Consider the following 14948-nt stretch of genomic DNA (forward strand, 5'->3'; position numbering starts at 1 on the left):
GTAGTGGTCTAAGGCACTCGCCACCAGTGTGGAGACGCTAGGATTCGCGTGTTCGAATCCAGCTCTCCACATTGTTTTTCAGTTTGGCTGGTCGTCCGCAGTAATACACATTGGCCGTATTACGGGGAGGGAAAAACTGAAGGGTGGGGATCGAACGTTGTGAACAAGCGACTCCTACAAGTCGGTTGGTGCGCCTGCGCAGTAGAATCAGGAAGTGTCGGGGGCAGCGTGAGCCTCCCACGCGTTACTCCTCGACACTGAGAGGTCGAGCTGCGCAGGTGAAAAGATGCGACTGCTGTTACCTCAAGTACCGGAGGGGACTTGTGCTATGTATGACTTAGTCCTCACTGCAGCCGGCTTGTGGGAGGCAAGATACAGCGTTCGTGACAGGGGAGGGTTGAATTGGATGATACGAAATTGGGATGGGAGAAAATATAGAAAATGGGAGAAAAAGTGGATCAAAAAAAAAGAATGGAGGACTCAGGAGGTGGGGGTTAGGTATGGAGGAAAGAGAGGAGAGGGAGGGAGGCAAGGCTTGAGGGAGAGAGAAGAAGGCGGAAGACGGAACAAGGGAGCAGGGATGGAGTTATTGGGTAGGAGAGGTGGGGAGAGAGAGAGGGAGGGGGAAACAAGGGGAAGGGAGACAAATAGGGAGAAAGGGAGGAATGCAAAAGTGGTGTAGAGAAATAGAGAGGGAGAGAGAAAGGGAAGGAGCTAGGATGATAGACAAAGGAAACAATCAGTAGTGATGGAGGGTGGAGAGAGTAAGAGAAGGAGAAAGAAAGAAGGAGAGAGAAGAAGTGAGGAGCAGTCGGAGGGGAGATGAGGGGTGGAAGAGAGGAGTGAAGTGTGGAAATGGGGAAGAGTGTGAGGAAGGGTGTGAGGAAGAGTGTGAGGAAGGAGGGGGTGAACAAAAAGAGGGAGAAGTAAGGAATGATGGAGGAGAGGTGAGAACAGGAGAGGTAGAACAGGAGAGAGGTAGAACAGGAGAGAGGTAGAACAGGAGAGAGAGGTAGAACAGGAGAAGGTGAGGATGGACAGAGAAAGTAGGGAGCCAGGAGAGAGAAAGAGCATTGAAGGATGAGTGAAAGCCCTGTGGTAAATTGAATTGGTGGTATAGTGTGTATGTGGCACTGCTCTCTCATGGTGTATACTGTATGTGTTTGAAAGACAACAATGAAGGTCTGTGTGCGTGTGTGTTCCTAAGTGATGATGCAGTGCAATGCCAAACCTTGACCATGACCCTTCAAGAGGCTGCAAGAAGAATATATATCATTCTTTATCTTTGCCTCTCTCTCTCACACACACACACACGTGTTTCTAAAGCATACACACAAATCTCTAAAATACACACATACACACACACACACACACACATGCCTTTAACACACAAAGAAATATCGAAAACATATGAGTCTCTAAAGCAGAAACACACATATCCTGGGCCCTGTTTTATTTACCATCTATATTAACTCATTCAGCGCCATTCACGAGAAATGTCGGGTTAACTCGCCATGTGTTGAGCGCCAATCACGAGAAAAGTCTGGTTTTAATCGTTATTTCTTTTATTCGCTATATCCATTCATTTTTCATCCATCCAGCCTGATGTTATCATTGGGAATGGGTCTGAGCTTGCAAAAGGCCAATACTGCCGCCTAACGCCTTCCGGCCCGTATTGCACATCATTGAAATCCCTCCCTCTTGGGCTATACGCTGATCTAAGAAGTCCGGTCCAGGTTTTCCTTCTCGGGCATGCAGTATCGTTATAACACATGGACTGGGGAGACTGGGAGCAGCGTGGATTATGCGTTTTGGACATATACCGTTGGATCAATAAACGCGATCAATATTTGGAATGGCGATCAGGAATTGGATTCATCTTTTTGCAGTACATCAGATGTGAGGTAAGGACTATGTTACCAATCTTGGGTTAATCAGATGTTTCTTTCGTAACGATCATGCATGTGTGTGTGTGTGTGTGTGTGTGTGTGCGTGCATGCGGTTGGCTACGACAAAGGCACGGAGAAGCGATTTTTCAGCCCCACTTCTGTTCGTGCATGAGGACACATAATACCGATAATCTAGCGTTATTTTCAGAACGATTCATAAATCAAGCGACAAATGGCACGATTTCTAAGGAAATACATTGAAGCACGGTTTGCTCGAGTTTCTTGAGATTAGACAGAATCGCTCTGGAACTATATTCATCACGGTATAAAATGGAAATGTATGTATGAAAAATTTTTCTGTTTTTTGCATGTTGACTGGAAGAAACTCACTGACAATCGACGTGTTTATTAGATCCATAGCTATAATATTTCATATAGTTTTAGCACTCGCAAAACACGGCATTGTCCCCATTGCATTACAGCGATGGCGTTCTAACCAGAAGGTAAACAGCGCCCCCTTGGCGTCCATTGAGTTAATACTAGTCTCATCTCTGAACAGTTGTCAAGTTCACCTTTACGCGGATGACACTATTGTATCGCTGATTCTGTCAAACTGGCCACTGAGAGTCTAGAGTTCTGTTTTAATGCTTTGCTAGATTAACTTAAGTCTCAATTTGGAGCTAAATGCTATTAAGACTAAATATATCTAGTTTTCTAAAGCCAAAGACGTTGTTCGCAATAACTTACATATCTCTACGTGACGTGAGTGGGTCTGACATTGAGAGTCTGAATGGATTACGGAGATGTAATTTATAGACATGAACGGCTTCTGCCCTTAGGCCTTTGGACTCCGTTTACCACTCAGCCATTCGATTGATCACAGGTGATAGTTATGGTGCTCACCATTGTCTCCTGTATAGTGGGGTTGGATGGTCCTCCCTAGCAGAGAGAGCTGCATTGGCATCCGTTTTTGTATAGAGCCATAATTGGAGATTGGCCAATGTATCTTACTTCTCCGCTGGAGTGGACGTCTGGACCCTATAGTACACGTTCCAATGACTCACACTTAAAGCACCTCGAGTTTGTACTGAACTTGGGAAGTGCTCCTGACACATAGATCATCAAAAAACAAAGGCTCAATAATGTGGTATCCTTTGGTCAGTTTAAATCCTTGATCACAAACCATTCCACCATAATCTGTAATTGTTTTAATTGATTAAAACACAATTTAAAAATAAAAGAATAAAATTATTATGATTTGCACTTATTGTATATTGAATTGTTTATGATATTATTATTGTATTCATCATGTATTTATTATGTTTGTATTTTTCGAGTTGAAATAAAGATTGAATGAATAGATTAATTACCAGTAATATACACACACACACCTTCATTACTGTGTCACACCCAGCTCAGCCACAGCACAATTACACATCCATGTCACATGACGGCTCAAGTCTAACCATCTTACACACTGGTACACCAAGGTTAGTGTGAAGTATGCCCACTGGTCGGGGTAAGAAAGGAGAAGGAGAGAGAGGGGGGAGGGGGGGGGGTAGTAAGAGTAGGGGGCCAGGAAAGAAGTCTTGCAATGAATGAATGAATGAATGAATGAATGAAAACTTTATTTAACAGATTGCAGAATGGTTACAATACAGTAGGGCTCAATACACACAATTGTTAAGGGGATGCAGACCTGAGAAAGACGTTTGTCTTGTTTACATCAGGGTCCCCCATTTTCAATTCATAGTGACATTTATGACATACACAACATACATGACATTTATGGCATAGGGACATACAGGTATTTAGTACGGTTACATTTGTGACATATACGATATTCAAATATACAGTACTGTTACCCATAGATCCTGACAGAGTATATACATATGATGGGGAGGGGACTGTACATTAGGAGGGGGTGGGTTGGTGGGAGAGAAATATACATACGGTGGGGAGAGAATATATACATATGATGGGGAGGGGACTGTACATTAGGAGGGGGTGGGTGGGAGAGAAATATACATATGGTGGGGAGAGAATATATACATGCGGTGGGGAGGAGACTGTCTATTAGGAGGGGGTGGGGGGTTTGGACATTTATGGTGGCCAGTTTCGAATTGCAGCCTCCCGTAGGTGCTCTTTAAGAGCGGTTTTGAATGTGGGTAGGGATTCACAATCCTTTACAGCTTTGGGTAGGGCGTTCCACATTGCACAGAATGTTCTTCCAGTAAAGCAGCCTGTAACCATTGGTAACCACTTTCAAAAGAAAATTACATGATGATGTCCAGTGGTAGAGTATGGAAAACACTGGAAAAGCATGGTATTACTGTGACTTGTTGACAATATCAAGTAACAAGACACCAAGTGATTGTGTTTTTCTTTATACATTCCATGCGAGGCCTCTATTAGCTTAGTCTGTCCTTCACATTATCACAATGCTCCTCTGCAACGACTCTGTGGCGGCCATTTTGTGTCAGACTCCTTCCTATTCCATTCAGTTTAATTAAACCTGATGTGGTGCCAATTTCCTTCCAGGGTGTTCCGTACTTCAGTAGTTCGTTGAACAATTTGGCAGAAAAACAATAATAAATAGTTTTTCGATATAGAACATTTTCTAAAGGTTTAAAATACATCTTGAGGGGATCTTTAACTAAATTGTTCCTTGAATCATCAGAACAACAAGACAAAAAATCCCTACGAAATCAACTTTCTTAGACTGGTGGTAGCCTACCTCAGCATCATACAGACCTATGAAAATGCCTACAGCAAACAGATGTCTCCTTTATATATATATATATACAGATGAATCTTTTCAGAATCGGGTCCCTTCTGCCACTCCAATGTCACTTCGATGTCAGTTTAGAACTAGCACTAGGTGTTAATTTAGTGCAGTAAACAAAGCGAGGGTACTTAATTTAAGTGCTTAAGTACATTTTCTGCAGTAAACAAAGAGAGGGTACTTAACTTAGGTGCTTCCCCAGGGAGGGGGTCGGGGGCTACTGCCCTCAGACCCCCAAGATAATTTTTATATGGGCAGTCTGACTTGGGCTACTGTACCATATATTAGTGCTGCAATGCATGATAAATAAACAGTGAAAAAAGCTAAGAAATTGGATGGGGCTGGGACATTTGGGACGAACAAAAATGTAAGATGAAAATCTTTCCAGCCTGTGGCAGGCAGTGGAGGTGTGAAATCCAGAACAATAGGAGTCACAAAGTGGAGTGGTGGAGTAGTGGTAGAGTAGCAGTAAAAGCTGTACTTCTAAGGGCTTCTACTGTATAGCATTAATAGAACTCATTGAAAAAAAATCACAAATTCCATAGATAAAAAAAAACATGTAGCTGGATTGATCTCAAAAAAGCGTTTGATACTATAAATCATGATATATTAATCAGGAAATTGGAACGATATGTCGATATGGGATCAGGGGGTAGTATTGGATTGGGTGAGAAGCTATCTAAATAAAAGACAATAATTTGTGATGAGAGATTATAAATCTGAATGTTTGGACAGTCCCCCAGGGGTCAGTGTTGGGTCCAGAATTGTTCATATTGTATATAAACGATAGGGCTGACCCCTATTAGTCGACTAATCGGTCGAAAGGAGCCGTAGTCGACTGGCCAACCTCTTAGTCGAATATAAAAAAAGAAAATCTATATATATATATTTATAATTTTTTATTTATCATTCTTTCCAAAAAAAAAGAGGCCTAGAAGCATGGCTAACGCTAATGGCACGCATACCAGAGGCTAACTGCCTACGAAAACAGGCACAGAGGCACTGAAAGAGGATTTCACCCATCTAATGAACACACTAGACTAGACAAATATCAAGATGTATCCATCAGTGGACCAATTGCATGCTTTTGCAGAAGACATTAAGCACCCCCCACAGCCCAAATGGAATGATACAAAAAAACAAAATATATATATATATATTTTTTTTTAGACCAATAGTCGACTAACGGCAAATTTTGGCCAATCATAGTCGACCATCCAAATCCTTAGTCGGGGACAGTCCTAATAAACGATATATGTAAAGTATCTAATATATTTAAATGTATTTTATTTGCGGATGACACTAATCTTTTTTGTTCTGCTGAGAATATCCAGCAGCTTTTAGAGGTCATCACATCTGAGATGAAAAGATTTATAAAATTATAAAATGGTTTGATAGAAACAAATTATCATTGAATTTGAGCAAAACTAAAATTATGTTATTTGGAAACTGTAGATTAAATACTCAAGTACAAGTTAAAATAAATGACGTGATTATTGAAAGAGTTTATGAAAATAAATTTCTAGGTGTAATAATGGACCATAAAATCTGTTGGAAACCTCACATAAAACATGTCCAAACTAAACTGTCAAGAAGCATTTCAGTCATGAGTAAAGTAAAGCACATTCTGGATAAAAAAATCACTCTACATTCTCTACTGTTCACTAGTTTTACCATATTTAAATTACTGCACTACAACCACTTTTTATACTCCAAAAAAGGGCCATAAGGATAGTTCACATTGCAGGTTATCGTGATCACAAACATTATTTTTAAAGTCAAAAACATTAAAGTTAAATGATCTTGTGGAATTTAAAACAGCACAATTAATGTATAAAGCAAAAGGTAATGTACTTCCAGGAAACATTCAAGAACTGTTCTTTGATAGGGAGGGGGGTTATAATCTGAGGGGAGAACTCAATTTAAAAGTTCTTAGTGTACGCACTACCATGAGAAGACACTATTTCAATATGTGGAGTGAAACTGTGGAACAGTCTGACTGTGGTGCTAAAGCAATGTCCAAATATGAGACAATTCAAACTGAATTATAAGGAAATTATGTTCACGAGGTACAGGGATGAGGAAGGGATTTGACATTCACGGGTGTTTACATTTTTATTTTATTTCTTTCATGTTTTACATATATAGTTTTAGTTTTGCATATATATATTTGTTTTGTAAGGTTTAAATTAGTACACTCATTTGAGTAGTGGAAAAGGGGTAGGATTAAATTAGTGTATACTTCTTCCTACTTCTCAATGTAAATTGAGTTATGTTATGCTTTCTTTTTTATTTTATTTTATTTCTTGAGATCAATGATTTGTTTTGATTTTATATTGTTTGTATTTATTTATTTACATGTTCGAAATAAAGATTTCAAATCAAATCAAACATTACATCTTGTGTTCCAGTGTACACAGGGTTCTCTTCCACCACACCAAGTAGGAGCCCTAACCCTCACTCTGTTCTCATGCAGACTGACCGTATCTTACCCTCAGGCCTCCTTCCACCACACATATACCAAGTAAGAGCCTGTGAGAAACACTGTATCGACAGGGGAACTATTGACAGGTCATGAACCTGCTCCAGAACTAAATTAAGACACTCGTTAAAGCTGTTCGTTCTGTAAGTAGAACTATTGACAGTAGAACTATTGGCAGTTGAACTATTGACAGGTCATAAAGCGGAGACAGTCATTAAGTTGCTCTGCTAACACTACCGCCGCCTTATTTACGGTTAGCATTGTAATGGAGAGGGGGGGGGGGGGGGGCTGAGGTGGGTTATATTCACACCGTCTGAGGGAAACGGAGAGAGAAAGAGGACAGAGAGAGGGATGGAGAGAGAGAGAATGAGGGAAGGTGGGAGGGAGAGAAAAAGAGAGGGGGGAGAGAAAGAGAGAGGGGGGAGAGAGAATGAGGGAAGGTGGGAGAGAGAGCGAGAGTGAGAGTGAGAGCGAGAGAGAGAGAAGCAGAGGGGGGGAAATGGCGAGAGAGAGAGGACAGAGAGAGAGGCAGAGGGGGGGTTATACTCACACTGTCTGAGGAAAACAGCGAGAGAAAGAGGACAGAGAGCGGGAGGGGAGAGAGAGAATGAGGGAAGGTGGGCGAGAGAGGGAAGGAAAAATAGAGAGGGGGGACTACAGCACGTCCTCAGTGTCATCATTTGACTCTAATTGATTGAAAACTTTATTAACAGAATGCAGAATGGGTACAATACAGTACGCCTCAATACACACAATTGTTAAGGGGATGCAGACCAGAGAAAGACTTTAATCTTGTTTACATCAGGGTCCCCTATTTTCAATTCATAATGACATTCATGACATACATGACATACAGATATATCATGACATTTATGACATGACATACAGGTATACAGTAATGTTACATTTGTGACATACAAGATATGCAAATATACAGTACTGTTTTTTTTTTGGTCCACTTTTTCTCCCATTTTCTATATTTTCTCCCATCCCAATTTCTTTCATCCAATTCAACCCTCCCCTGTCACGAACGCTGTTTCTTGCCTCCCACAAGCCGGCTGCAATGTGGACTAAGTCATACATAGCACAAGTCCCCTCCGGTACTTGAGGTAACAGCAGTCACATCTTTTCACCTGCGCAGCTCGATCTCTCAGTGGCGAGGAGTAACGCGTGGGAGGCTCACGCTGCCCCCGACACTTCCTGATTCTACTGCGCAGGCGCACCAACCGACCTGTAGGAGTCGCTGTCCACAACGCCCGATCCCCAACCATCAGTTTCCCACCCCCTAATACGGCCAATGTGTATTAGCAAATATACAGTACTGTTAAACAGAGATCCTAACAGAAAATATATACATACGAGGGGGAGGAAACTATATATTTGGAGGGGGTGGGTGGGTGGGAACATGACATACAGGTATACAGTACGATTACTTTTGTGACATACAAGATATGCAAATATACAGTACTGTTAAACAGAGATCCTAACAGAAAATATATACATACGAGGGGGAGGAAACTATATATTTGGAGGGGGTGGGTGGGTGGGAACATGACATACAGGTATACAGTACGATTACTTTTGTGACATACAAGATATGCAAATATACAGTACTGTTAAACAGAGATCCTAACGGAGTACATTTGAACCTTTGAAGCCAAATACATATTAGGGCTGTTCATTGTACCTAAGAATACCATCTGAAGGCTGAAATTAGGCAAATTCGAATGAAGATGGAATATTAATGATAAAATGTTCACATTATTACCACATCAAAGCAGCCGTAAAATGCTAACAATTAGCAAGTTAATGTTAAATATACTCTTATAGAGTCTAATATACACTGGGATTAGAAAAAGAACAACGATGTCACAATGTGTTCCAATGAAAATGAGAAATAGGAGTCAGCGCTTTGAAGTTGAACATGACTTTGGACCTTACCTAACACTAGAGTTGGAGTGATCAGTGGACGAAGAGGAGGAGGGAGGGAGGGAGGGAAGAGAGAGGAGGAGGAAGGCAAAAAGGAGTGGAGAACTTACGCTGCAGTTCTCGGGCGGGACTATCAGCTGGCTGATCTCTCCTCCATGGACGCAGAAGATGTGCTTCATCTCTCCAGTGAAGATGTCCCAGACGATGACGGAGAAGTCCACGCCGCCGGACACCAGCGAGCGCTGGTCGTACCGCGGGGAAAGCTGGTACGGGTAGAGCACGCACGTCACCTTGTTACGATGACCGCGCAGGGTCCGATGGGGGGGCCAGCCTGGTAGGAGAGAGAGAGAGAAATGAACTCAAGCTACTATTCATTCAATCTCTATTTGAAATGTTTTGAATACCAGGGGCTTAAGGCTTTTCCTGCCTGAAAATGGTTCTCGACCAGGTTTTCCGTTATTTTCTCATTCATTCAATCTTTATTTATACTCGATAAATATACTGAGCAGTTAAACTCGTTCACAGTGTCGTAATAGTGCAAAATAAATTACAGAAACATCAAACAATCGGGACAATTAAGAGCACATACATTTTTTTTTTTAAATGAAACAGAGGTATCAATTTAACCTGTTAAGCCCTAGCCATATTTTCTGAAAATTCGCCTAAAAGTACATACGTAAATGGAAGATTGCTCCACTTCTACAAGGTCCATTTGAATGTTCTTGGTATCTAGGGACATCTATGGACCTCAGGGAATGTATTCCCAGTGTCAGAAATATTTGATATCTTTTTTCGTCTTTGAAGGTGAATAACCCCATGCTAACATTGACCAAAACTGAGCTGATTCAGCACATCCTTGAGATCAAGTGTACAAAGAATCTAAGCAAACTAACAAAGTGCAGATGATTCACAGGTTTTTTTGTAGATACAGTACTGAATTCTGCCATCTGGACACATGCAATATGAAATATGAATATAGAATATAGAATATCAGGCCTATAAATTACCGTATTATGGCCAAGTCATACATCTATGGATCTGGCCAAATCCCCCTTTTCCAATGGCAGAGTTCAATCTGGATTTAGTACCACCAGGCGCCCGGTATAGGGCAGCAAAGACTGAATGAAATCTACTGTAAGTACAGTTACTTTCATATAATGTCCAATTTTGTCCATAGCTCCGCCATTTTATACTGGATTGAGATGCGTTTTTTTCTAGACGTTCACAGAAAGGTAAATAAACAATATACATTGTATTTTATAGCAATAATGTTGAGGTTTGTTCGATCCGTGAGATATAAGCACGACAATCGCATCATTATTTCTAAGAAGAAATAGGTTGGACTTCAGTAGTCTGCGGCTGGTGTGAGCTGGGTAGTATAGTTTTATGAAATTTAGACGTCCATCGAAAGCACTGGGTCTCCCCTTTCTTAGGACTACAATGATTTCATGACGGCTTCCTGTCCTCACGTCTAAAACCTCAGATTTCCATTTAAATCCGCAGAGATTTTTTATAAGCTCATATTTCGCTAACAACACTTAAAATCATTGCAACAAACATAGTGCTGAAAATATACACGTTGACTGCTGTTTTGATAGGGTTGGGGTCTTTACTCTTGGCTACATTTGAAAAATAAACACAACATCACAAAATATGAGTATTGATCTATTTGTGACGTGAAATAAATCTTGGCCCGGTACTTAAGAGGTTAAAAACAATTGCATATTGTGGTGACCTGGTTGGTCATCTAGGTTCTAAACCGACCCATAGACACTAGAATGTCTAGTTCCAGAGTTTTCTGCAGGGTATTCCATGAGGTAGGGGCAGAGAAGCCAAAAGCAGATCTACCAAGCTCAATACAAACTCTTAAGTGTAAGTCTCGATGTGATCTATCAAGAAATAACTACAGCAAGAATTTTGGGTCTCAATGAATCCAAAATGACATTGTGGTTAGAAGTGGTGGAGAAAATAAAAGCTAGCATATAATGGTAGTGTCTGGTTAGGAGCGAGGGATAATGGATGGATTATCCAATGGGGGGTCCGGGAGGGGGGGGTACGAGCTAGAGCATATGTGTGTAGGTTTTTAGATAACAGGTATTAAGGGTATATCCTGTATAAGACAATTAACTAAATGGTGATTTCATTGGATGTGCACTGTCAACTAATGCTTGTATATCTTATCATGTGTTGTCATGTTTGTTTATGTGTTTGTTTAAAAAATAATAAAAAAAAATAAAATACAAAAAAACTCTTAACACTTTAACTGCCGGAAGACGTGTTTAGGCGTCCTTCCCCGCCATGCTCAAGTTGCCGAAGACGCCGTAACTCGTCTTTGATATCAATATTTCAAAAATCTGTGATCGGATTCATATTTCCCATCCGCTGGCCTGAGACCCACCAAAAAGCCTCACTGAACCCTCTAGCGGTTCAAGAGCGCCATCTGGTGGCCGATCGGCGCAATCGCCTAACAGGAAGTTACTTGGACGATGTGCTGTTCTCCCATATTACTTCCGGGCACTCGGTAAAGGTCCCGGCACTCTAGCTCGTCACAATACATAGCGATCCGTTGCCAATAACTCGATAAACAACATGATTTGGACGTATATACCATTATACAACCTGGAAATGGACCGGGTATTCCAACATCCCATAATAGGAAAATGTATACTCCACGCTCATCGCCCAACGGCGCGAGGAAGATACGGTAAGATTCAGCGTTATTTTTCAATGTCTTCTATACTAACTGATCTGATGAACATTTGACCCACATTAGATGAATGGTATAACGCTGCCCACGGAATTATAAACGCCCCCTCGCCCATCCGGTCAACATCAGATGACGTGTAGTAACTTCCAGAAGTCCGTCCAGTTGGATTTTTTTATATCGCGCCGATTGCTATCAAACTGTATTTGATCATCAATATAATGCAATTTAGCAATAGAATTTAAAAAGTTATAGCCCTGCAAAGAAGGGGAATTTCTCCATAGACAAATAGAGCTGGCAACCTATGGTATATCATGAATTTAGCCTTAGGCAATCAAAGTGTTAAGTGTAAGCTAATCACTGGATAGTGTACGACAGGGTCCAGTGGTCCATTCCAATAAAGAAGTAATGTAATTAGCCTCTAATTATGGCTTTATAAATAAACAGATTCCAATGCAACTCCCGTCTCTGCCAGAGGACCAGCTGACCTTATTGTATAGGATACAATGGTGAGTACCATAACCATCATCGAGATAAATATAATGGCTCAATGATAAACAGAGTCTAAGGGCTTAAGAGTGGAAGCCACTGCATGTCTCCATAACAGACACACCGCTTCAGAAACTCTCCTTCTGCTAATCATAGGGAAGCTAGCTCTAGTTTCTATACAAGAAGCCGAATAAATGGAGAGACCCTTATCTGGTAATAACCGTTTTCTGACAAGAGTCTCAAAGTCTGGGGTGATGGTAGACAAAGCAACTCTGAGGTCATGCTCAATGTCCAATCTGTTCCTCTGCTTTGTCTTCAGCTGGACCAGAGCTGAGAAGCCACTTTCACAAAGATAGGTAGTGCAAATTATTAAAAAAAAAATACACACACATCCGCGACCCACTTTTGGGTCGCAACCCACCAGTTGAGAAACACTGCCCTAGAGGGTTTGTCTGCAATGAGAACAGCAGCAGCAGCTCAACCAGAGCTAACATGTCAAAGATTAGGAGTACAGAGAGTCTATCTTTCTCTCCCTCCCTCCCTCTCCAGCTTATCTCTCACCAGCATGTGGTCTCCTGAGTGAGCAAGAAATAATATGATGTTACAATCCCTTCCTCCACCCCTCCACCTCCACCCATCCATCCCTCTCTCTCACCTCTCCTCAGCATGTGCTCTCCCTGTAGTAGCTGTACTATGGCAGTCTGGGTAGCAGGCACCAGGATAATGCTGCCATCTTCACGGCCACAAACCAGCCGACCCTGGGAGGGAATGTAGACGCTGGCCGTCACCTGAATGAGAATAAACAGATCCAGAATCACAGTCAGAATCACAACAATATGGCAAACTAACACAGAATGTATTATTATTATTATTTTTTTTATCTATGTTTAGTGTTGCATGAAGGCTTAGTTTACTCTGGCAGGCTAAATTGCAGGTGGTAATACTGGTGTAGCGAACTGGTGTAACTACAACATCAGTTCCACTTTACGATACACCAGTAACTACAACAATAGTTCCACTTTATGATAGGACAGTAACTGCAACAGTTCCACTTCATGATAGGACAGTAACTACAGAAACAGTTCCACTTCATGATAGGACAGTAACTGCAGAAACAATTCCACTTTATGATAGGACAGTAACTGCAACAGTTCCACTTCATGATAGGACAGTAACTACAACAGTTCCACTTCATGATAGGACAGTAACTGCAACAGTTCCACGTCATGATAGGACAGTAACTACAGAAACAGTTCCACGTCATGACAGGACAGTAACTACAACAGTTCCACGTCATGATAGGACAGTAACTACAGAAACAGTTCCACTTCATGATAGGACAGTAACTACAGAAACAGTTCCACTTCATGATAGGACAGTAACTGCAACAGTTCCACTTCATGACAGGACAGTAACTACAACAGTTCCACGTCATGATAGGACAGTAACTACAACAGTTCCACGTCATGATAGGACAGTAACTACAGAAACAGTTCCACTTCATGACAGGACAGTAACTACAGCAACAGTTCCACTTCATGATAGGACAGTAACTACAACAGTTCCACTTTACGATAGGACAGTAACTACAACAGTTCCACTTTACGATAGGACAGTAACTACAACAGTTCCACTTTACGATAGGACAGTAACTACAACAGTTCCACTTTACGATAGGACAGTAACTACAACAGTTCCACTTTACGATAGGACAGTAACTACAACAGTTCCACTTTACGATAGGACAGTAACTACAACAGTTCCACTTTACGATAGGACAGTAACTACAACAGTTCCACTTTACGACAGGACAGTAACTACAGAAACAGTTCCACGTCATGATAGGACAGTAACTGCAGCAACAGTTCCACTTCATGATAGGACAGTAACTGCAGCAACAGTTCCACTTCATGATAGGACAGTAACTACAACAGTTCCATTTCATGACAGGACAGTAACTACAACAGTTCCATTTCATGACAGGACAGTAACTACAACAGTTCCATTTCATGACAGGACAGTAACTACAGCAACAGTTCCACTTCATGATAGGACAGTAACTACAGCAACAGTTCCACTTCATGATAGACAGTAACTACAGAAACAGTTCCACTTCATGATAGGACAGTAACTACAACAGTTCCATTTCATGACAGGACAGTAACTACAACAGTTCCACGTCATGATAGGACAGTAACTACTACAACAGTTCCACTTCATGATAGACAGTAACTACAACAGTTCCACTTCATGATAGACAGTAACTACAACAGTTCCACTTCATGATAGGACAGTAACTACAACAGTTCCACTTCATGATAGGACAGTAACTACAACAGTTCCACTTTATGATAGGACAGTAACTACAACAGTTCCACTTCATGATAGGACAGTAACTACAACAGTTCCACTTCATGACAGGACAGTAACTACAACAGTTCCACTTTATGATAGGACAGTAACTACAGCAACAGTTCCACTTCATGATAGACAGTAACTACAACAGTTCCACTTCATGACAGGACAGTAACTACAACAGTTCCACTTCATGACAACCAGTAACTACAACAATAGTTCCACTTCATGATAGGACAGTAACTACAACAGTTCCACTTCATGATAGGACAGTAACTGCAACAGTTCCACTTTACGATAGGACAGTAACTACAG

The 14948-nt window shown here is 41.3% G+C and overlaps 1 protein-coding gene across 2 annotated transcripts in view; it reads right to left on the minus strand.

The window, feature by feature from the left end:
* wdr7 (WD repeat domain 7) overlaps positions 1 to 14948 on the minus strand; it is a 344639-nt gene that overhangs the window by 294367 nt on the left and 35324 nt on the right. For both annotated transcript variants that reach the window (XM_084325436.1, XM_084325435.1), the window contains 2 exons: positions 12934 to 13066; positions 9196 to 9416 (listed from right to left, as the gene is read on the minus strand). In XM_084325436.1, coding sequence (XP_084181562.1) covers positions 9196 to 9416; positions 12934 to 13066 — 354 coding nt within the window. The remainder of the gene's footprint in view (positions 1 to 9195; positions 9417 to 12933; positions 13067 to 14948) is intronic.

The sequence above is a fragment of the Notolepis coatsorum genome, assembly GCF_963971535.1.
Source record: "Notolepis coatsorum genome assembly, chromosome: 11".
NCBI lineage: Eukaryota > Metazoa > Chordata > Actinopteri > Aulopiformes > Paralepididae > Notolepis > Notolepis coatsorum.